The sequence below is a fragment of the Colletotrichum graminicola genome (genome assembly GCF_000149035.1).
Source record: "Colletotrichum graminicola M1.001 genomic scaffold supercont1.98, whole genome shotgun sequence".
Lineage (NCBI taxonomy): Eukaryota > Fungi > Ascomycota > Sordariomycetes > Glomerellales > Glomerellaceae > Colletotrichum > Colletotrichum graminicola.
This window is the reverse complement of record NW_007361102.1, coordinates 54,348-62,613: the sequence shown is the minus strand read 5'-3', so window position 1 is coordinate 62,613 and position 8,266 is coordinate 54,348. Positions and strand designations below refer to the sequence as shown.

Below are 8,266 nucleotides of genomic sequence, written 5' to 3'. Positions count from 1 at the left end.
CGGCGGATTATTAGGGAATAGGTAGTAAATTAGCCCTACTTCTAGGGGTAAATCTACTAATTATATAGCTAGGATTAGCCTAGGATTTCCTAACTAAGTAATAGGGGGGATTTCCTTATTCCTTTAGGATTTTATAATATATATAACAGAATATATTAATTAATTAACTATTATAATCCTTATAATTTAATAGCTAATAATAAAGCAAAGCTTTACTACTAGATAAAGGAGGAAAACGTATAAGATATTAAAGAATAATTAATAAATAAATAAGCTATATATAGAGGATATTTAGTACAGGCTCTATAGTAATTAATTATAGTGCTAGCACTAAGGGGGTGTGTTAAATATAGCAGAATTACACGTAAATTAACTAGTAAATACACAGTTGCCCTATAGTAGATCGTCAGGGAATAGGCAGTGAATTAGCCCTACTTCTAGGGGTGAATCCACTAATCATATAGCTAGGATTAGCCTAGGATTTCCTAACCAAGGAATAGGGGGGATTTCCCTATGCCTTTAGGATTTTATAATATATACAACAGAACACATCAATTAATCAACTATTACAATCCCTACGATTTAACAGTTATCTGTCCTTGTTCAAAGTTACAACAGTTATCAGAGTTACTAATTAGCCTCTTGGACATATATCTCTGTGCATAGAAGGGTAGATATAACAGGGTTCTTTTACTTGCTTCTACTACTACCTACCCTATAAACTCTAGTAACTGTAATGCAACGTAATTGCATGGGGTCCCATAAAACTGAATCGGTGAGAATAAGAGGAAACACATCGTAAACTTTTGTGTTTTGCGCTCTCCTAGATAGAAAGATGAGAAACGTATGACCTTAAGACACCTGTCTCAACCATAGTCATCCCACTTCAGGCCCCTAGATAGTAGGTTTTTTCCTTCTTCAGAGATATCCCAGACTTCACCACCATAAATACGACAGTATTGTTACCACTTCATCGTCTCACCGAACACAGCATAGGGGACAAGAATACATGCTTCTAGGGCAATTTCCTTCACTCGATTCAACGCCTCGTAAGCTTTGAGCCTTATCTCGGTATCAGAAGCGCATTTCTCGGCTTCCGTGTGCTGGTATACTTCCATACTGTTGAAGAAGTCCGACAGCGACAAAGCCACGTCAGCGTTTCAGGAACGTAAACCCTATTGCCCCGGGATACGGCTAGGTAGAGTGGCTACCTGAAAGATTTTGCCAGAATGCTCTCCTACCCAGGCTGGTGGACATATCTCTTACCGGGATGGTTCAGCTTCATTGCTCTTCTTGTCGTTATAGTATCAGACCTACTCAGACGGCATCTTAATGATCCAAGGCAGTCTCAAGTGCGAGAACCACCGAGTCTTCCACATCGAGTTCCATTCATTGGGCACGTAATCGGCATTCTTACTAAGCAAGTCGGACATTTTCAGGATGTTGGGTATGTCAATAAAGTCGTTGCTCCTGAGAAGACCTTATTTAAGCTCATGTAAACGAACACAGTATCAAGACTGCAGTCTCTGCAGTAAGCTTGCCGGTTCTAAGCGGCAAGATGTATGTAATCTTCGAACCCTCTTTGATGCAGCATGCGCTGCGGTCCCCATCTTTGTCGTTTGAGCCATTGATGATCCAACATGCCCAAGGGCTGCTCGGAGTCAATGCGAAGACCATGTCTGCTGTACACTCTGGGTTACTGGGTGACCTGCTGCGGGCAACGAAACCAGCGTTCGCTGGCGAGCAACTCGAGATACATAACCTCACTGCCTTGAATTACTACGCAAGTGTGATCAACAATATTCGACCTGGAAAGACTCTACAGCTGGTCAACCTCTACTCCTGGTTGCAACGTATCGTCACAGTGGCCTCGGCAGAAGCATTATATGGTACTAGGAACCCGATAACAGCAGGCTCGACCCTCGTAGATGATGTTTGGTAAGCCATTGCCTGCTTTCCTGCGTCCTATAGCTTCAAGACTGGATGTAATTACTGACATTATTTTCCCATCGAGTAGGACACTTGAAGGGGGTGTGCAAAAACTTACATTCAGCGTTCTCCCATCGATTACATCAAGTGGCCCGTATAATGCCCGCGAACGACTGGTAGAGGCACTTGCACCGTTGTTCGATCTTGCCACGATAGATTCTCTACCGTTTGTATCAAGGTGTAGGGCGGGGGTGATTCGAGCGCATGGAATCACAAGTCCGGAAGACATTGCCCGCTGCGAGCTGGCGATGCTCCACGTTGCCACGGTGAATACCGTGCCGATTCTGTTTTGGCTGGTTGTCAACATCTTCTCGCAGCCAAATCTTCTCAAAGCGCTGCGCTTGGAGTGCTCACTTCTAATGAAGAGAGAGTCCACCAGTTGCCAGGGGGAAGCGGGGGTATCTGAAATCAATATTAGCATCAGCTCACTGCAAGACTCATGTCCTTTGTTAAAGGCCTGCTTTCAGGAATGTCTGCGCATTTACGGTCAAGCACTGCATAGCCGCCGAGTCCACAGCGATACGGTGTTTACAGACACCCAAGGCCAAGAATATCTCTTCAAAAAGGGCGTAGACGTGATGATGCCTAGTGGAGTTTCGCATACCACGCCTCGCGCCTGGGGCCCCAATGCTGAAGAGTTTCATGCGGCGCGCTTCATGAACTGGCCGCAGAATGCAAGCCGTGAACAACGCGCTGCATATATGCCCTTTGGAGGCGGCAAGCACCTGTGTCCTGGCCGGAATTTTGCGACAGCCGAGATCCTCGGATTTATGGCAGCACTTTGCTTGGGGACCGATGTCCAGGGGCCTGATCGATCAGAAACAACACTCATGGTTCCAGGATCCAGCCCAGCAGTGCTTGGCCAGGCGATATCGAAGCCTATAGATTTTGCGAAAGGTGAAGGCCTGGGGGTTAAGATACGTAAAAGGGAGGAGTTTGAGTACGTCAAATGGCGTTTTCAAGGCTGAAGACGATAACTCCCCCACCCTATACCCAAACCACCCCCGCATCTAAACCACCCGAAATTCCCGCATTTCCCCTCCTTTATCAACACCACTACCTTTTTTAAACTATCATAACAATTACTATTTATTACTAAATAACGCCATTTTTTCAGGATACCTTCTTTAAACTATTATAAAGCAATATTCTGAAGATAAGCTCTAACGGGCCCTCCTAGATATATAGTCTAGGCAGTATAGCCTCTAGGCTATTACTTATAGATAAGGTATACTATATGTAACACTTTAGTATTAATACTTTAGTAGGTAAAGTAGGAATACTACCTTTAAAGATAGGCAGCACTTATCTTAGGCCTAAGAGGATAATCTAGCTGCCTATATTACCTTTTAATAGTCCTTTAGTAAATATATTAACTATTAATAAGTAAAAGGCCTAGTAAAGCGTATAATAGGTAATAGGTATCCTCTTATAGGGAGAAAATAGATAGCCTAATTTATATAGTAAAATCTATTTATTAGAACCCTCTAATCTAAAGTAATTAATACCTAGTAATAGGTAGCCTATTCCCCTAAGGTTATCTAGGATTTCTTTTATTACCTTAGTAGTATCCCTACTATCTAAGGGATCTATCTATCTAATAAATAGAATATAGATAAGACTAGTATTATAAAAAGTAAAGGGGGTAATAGGCTAGTACTAGGCTTTAAGGTATTATAATATATCTAGAAAAAGCAGCTAAGATCCTAGGTATAAGTATTTATTATTAAGTGTATATTTACTACTAGTAGCTCCTTACCCCCCTTAGTTATATATAAAGGTAAATTACTTTAGGCCTAGTAGTTTTTATCTAACTTTAATATATATAAGCTATAGTAATTTATAGTAACTAATAATAGCTAGATAACTAATAATACTACCCTTAAATAACTAGAGAAGGTTTTTTATCTTATATACTAAGCCTACCTAGCTAGAGGAGGCTAGACTACTAGTTCTTAATAAGTATTATAGTTATATAACTATTAATTTTATAATTAGCGGGAGTGAACCGGCAGCGTCTCTTATACGTGCTGGGGAGCGTCTTGGTGGGAATGGCATATTGCTCTACTTGTTATTACCCGCCCCTAATCGTACGATAGTACTTAGCGGTAAACCATGGAAAAACCCTAAAACACCTCCCTGTTGGCGCCTAGGGCCCTTGTTTATTGGTCTTACTAGGGCCTAATAAAGCTAGCCTAGCTAGCAGACTAGTAGCTAATAGTAAGATAAAGCTAAATTTATTATCTTATAGTTAACGCCTTATTAATTTACTAATCTATAGTATTAATTACACTAGTTAATTTAGTTAGGTAAGAATAAGTTAGATACCTATACTATTTACTACCTATCTAGAAAGCTATAAAAAGGCTATAATAAGTAGGTATCTAGAGCAGCCCTTCTAGAAAGGCAGGTTAACTTATTATAAGCCTAGTTAGATAATATATAGTTATATAAGAGGAAAAGGGTCTAATTATCTCCTAACAGCACCTTTACTACTATAGAGGATATAATCTAGGCCTAAAGTCTAGATCCTAGTAATATAGATAGTCTGGATAAATCTAGGGCATCTAAATTACCTAGCGAGGCCGAAAGATGTATATGGGTGGGCGGCAGAGATGGCGAAATAAGTGGTGATAGTGGTGGCGATGGTGGTGATGATGGTGGTTCGGATGTGGGGGTGGTTCGGATATAGGGTGGGGGAGTTATGTATCTTTGCTTTAGACAACAAAATAGGTTTGAGGGCGATTATATACACCCACTCATCCTCAGAGTCATGACACGGTTTAGTAAATATAAATTGTCCTATCTTGTGTTAATTATATTAGTTAGTCATATTATCTTCCAGCAGGTCAAAGCACCCACTTCTCGCCCAACCCTAGACTTCGCCCACTCATGCAACGAAGCGAAGGAGAGAGATGCATTTTACTGTATTACAGAAGAAGGAAAATCTTGCATTCAAGCCTGTTTAACGACGTCATTGGTTAGTTGTTTCAAGTTAGTTTAGTGTGGTGTGTCTGGAGCAGTGCTACCAATAATTCCAATAAATCCAATCCGCGCTATACTTGCTTGATTGACTCTTCTGCCGGCCCATATTGATTGATTGATATATTTGCCCAATCAGTCAATCAAATACGTGTATTACGTAACGCTAGAAGCAGCCCTACGATTACCCGAAAAGGAGATTAATGAAGGTATCACCATGCCTCAGTACGTCATCCCAGGCCTCAACAATGCTGCGCCAGCACCTAGTGGCACTGCCCCCCTGTTCACCCAGTTCTTCAATAGCTGTAGCTTCTCCACCACTTGTGGTTGCAGAGCCTGCCTCTGTCAAGTGATCGTTAGCTTTGCAGAACTGAATGCTCGCTCACAGTCAGCAGCCATTGGAGGGATGGCCAAAATATCTAAAGCCAGCTTGCTGAGCTGTGGATAATCAGCTTGGTGATCCCTCCGCCACTTCACAGGGTCGGTAGCACGCTGAGGAGGCCGCCTGAGATACATTGCCAGCTCGTCATCAGTCTGAGGACTTTTTTTAGTACTCTCCCTCCCTCTTCTGCTATTAACCCATTGCTGAAGTGGCTGTCTTCATGAGGAAGAAGGCTGATCTCACTCACTTCAAACCCATCACCCGAATTATCTGCTGGTCTATACCAGCGATCAAAATGGTCCCGAATTCCCTTCTTTGCATCACGAAGCCAGCTAAGCTGCTCACCCTCATCCCAAATTGCCTCAAGGTATGAGATACCAAGACCTGGATGTAGAATGATGGAAGCAGCAAAGAGAGGGGAATCACCCAGCTTCTCATAGTATGAGACCATATTCTGCCAGGTCAGCTCAACAGAAGTACGAAGATGCTCCTGGCATCTCGAAGAGAGACTTCCAAACCGTGAGGTATGAAGAGCCTAGTCTTCTGTGATATGCCGAGATAGGGCAGGGCATACCTGAATGACTTCAGGTGATCTGACGGGTCGACCTGATCGTGTCTGGGACTGTTGGGAGCCATCAACAGCAGTTATGTCAATCTCTGGGGCGACTGGATGGATGACAGAGTTGTAGAAGTTCTTCCACTCCTCCAGATGCTCAAGGATGTATTCCATACCAGTCATAACCTCCCAGAGACGACCATACGCATCTCCCTTGCCCCAGCCCTCAGTCCTCTTAGTCTGAAGGTAGAAAGGCTCCAGGATAGCCTTAATCTCGGCTAAGACCTTCCAATCCTCTGGTCCCAAAGGATCATCATTAGGGATCCTTTTTGCACCCATCTCGTCACTCTGAACGAAGTTGACGTAGGTCTCTAACTCCGCCTTCTTTTCTAGAGCTCTCTGGATCATAAGGTAGGTAGAGTTCCATCGAGTGTCGTTATTGAGGATAAGCTGGGTCTCTCTGTGACCTTGAGAGAAGAGCTCGAAGTCAGAGCCATCGTCAACTTCTCTTGAGGTCTTCTGAAACCTTTCCGACCTCTGGAGTGATGACCTAATGAAGATGGCGATGTTTCGAAGCTTGCCAATAGGACCAGCCTTACACCAGAGTTTAAGATCTTCAGCCTGATTGTGAATAGACTGGTAGAAATCAGACTCTGCCCCAAAGACCTCACGATCGTTGCCAAACAGCAGGGCCCTGGCCACAAGGTTGAGGATGTGCCCATAGCATCTCATCCTCCTTGCCAGCCGATCATGTTTTAACATAGAAGGACTCAGCTTCTTAAACAGATGGTCTGTGCAAGTGTCGTTGTTGGTGGCATTATCAGAGACTACCACTCCGACCAGGGACTGGATACCCCAACCATCTAAGCTCTGGAAGATGTGGTTGGCGATATTAACACAAGAGTGATCAACCTGTATGTGGCTGAAGTCAATAAGGCGATTCCGATGCTCCCCAGCATTTTTGATAAAATGTGCAGTGACTGCGAGGTAGGCGATATTGTTCGGCGAGGTCCAGAGATCGAATCCAAGGTGTATCTTGGAGATGGCAGTCAAAAGATCATGTCTGACAGAATCCCTGCCTCTTGGGAATAGAATTCCAAGGTGCTTGAGCATAGAGGACCTCCCCCACGGCACTTGTTGGGCAACAGAGTTGTCATGGTACTGCAGGAGATACTGCATAAAGTCTCCGAAGTGATTGAATGGGAGGTCGTTGGTGATGATGATGCTAAGGCACAGGTCTTGAATAGTTGCAACCTTAGCCTTGGGGATATTGGAAGTTTTCCTCCTCTTAGCAGATGGCCCAGGAGAGGACTGACTGCCCGCAAGGGTCTCTTCAGACCCAGACTCATCAGAGTTTTGATTGAAGAATGTGACTTTGTGGCACCTAGTCATGATTAGCCTTACCCTCAGCCTTGCTATAAGTATTGCATACCTTCGAAGATGGTCGGCAGGAGAGCTTGAGGCAGCAGCAGACAAGAATTCAGGTTTGCCTTTAGCATCCCAGCGACCGCAGCACCAGTATGAAGAAGCTGCTTGCCCCTGGGCGTCTAGCTCGGTAAGGAATGTACCATGATCTCTAATCCGGGTCTTTCTGCCTCTGCTGCCCTTGCGTAACACCTGCTCCTCCAAGACAAAGCGCCGATTCTCCCACACAATCTTAGGGAGATCAGAAATAGTTGGATTGATAGGTATAGCAGCTGCAAAACTTGTTTTTACCTGGGTGGCTAGTCGGATGGGGGATTGAAGTCGTTAAAGAGCATTGGTGATGAAGGGAGGAGGGGAGGACATCTGAAATAAGTGCGCTAATCAGCAGCCGAGTACCTTGAGAGAGAAAATGCAGAAGAAGTTGGTGATGTGGGAGAGTGGTGGAAGCTACGCTGCTTTGGCATGAGGAGGGAGGAAGACGGCATTGGAAGAGGGCGATTGCAACCTATTTATAGCGAAAACTGAGGAATCGGGATGTCACAGATCACTCTAGATAGTTGCCAGATGAGGTAAATGCCATTGGAGAGATTAAAAAAAGAGGCCCTGAAGTCACGAAAAATCGCGTTGATGCAGACAAAAGAAGCGATGTGAGGGCGTTTGGTCGTAGATGAGGTCAATCCCTGGTCTCTCATTGGCTGCAACTGCTTATATAATCATCGGAAGCAAACAAATCAATTATATTAAGTCGAAAGAGGGCGAGGACTTGCTTGATTAACAGTGGGAATGGCCTTAATTTGGGGTATTTGTTTGGTTTGCGACTTGATAGATTGGAATTGACAGCAGCGCTGCTCTCCCCCGTCTCAGTAGCTAGGGAAAAAGAAAGGTATTTCTCACTATGACCTCTACTGGTGTTAGGCGTAGTGATTCCTACA

General features: G+C 44.0%; 1 protein-coding gene across 1 annotated transcript; it reads left to right on the top strand.

The window, feature by feature from the left end:
* Positions 1-1,229: 1,229 nt before the first annotated feature.
* GLRG_11642 (prostacyclin synthase) lies at positions 1,230-2,957 on the top strand (the record flags this gene model as incomplete). The annotated part of the gene is made up of 3 exons (XM_008102326.1): positions 1,230-1,447; positions 1,510-1,938; positions 2,018-2,957. 3 exons carry the CDS (start codon positions 1,230-1,232, stop codon positions 2,955-2,957), a joined length of 1,587 nt encoding a protein of 528 aa, XP_008100517.1.
* Positions 2,958-8,266: the final 5,309 nt, after the last annotated feature.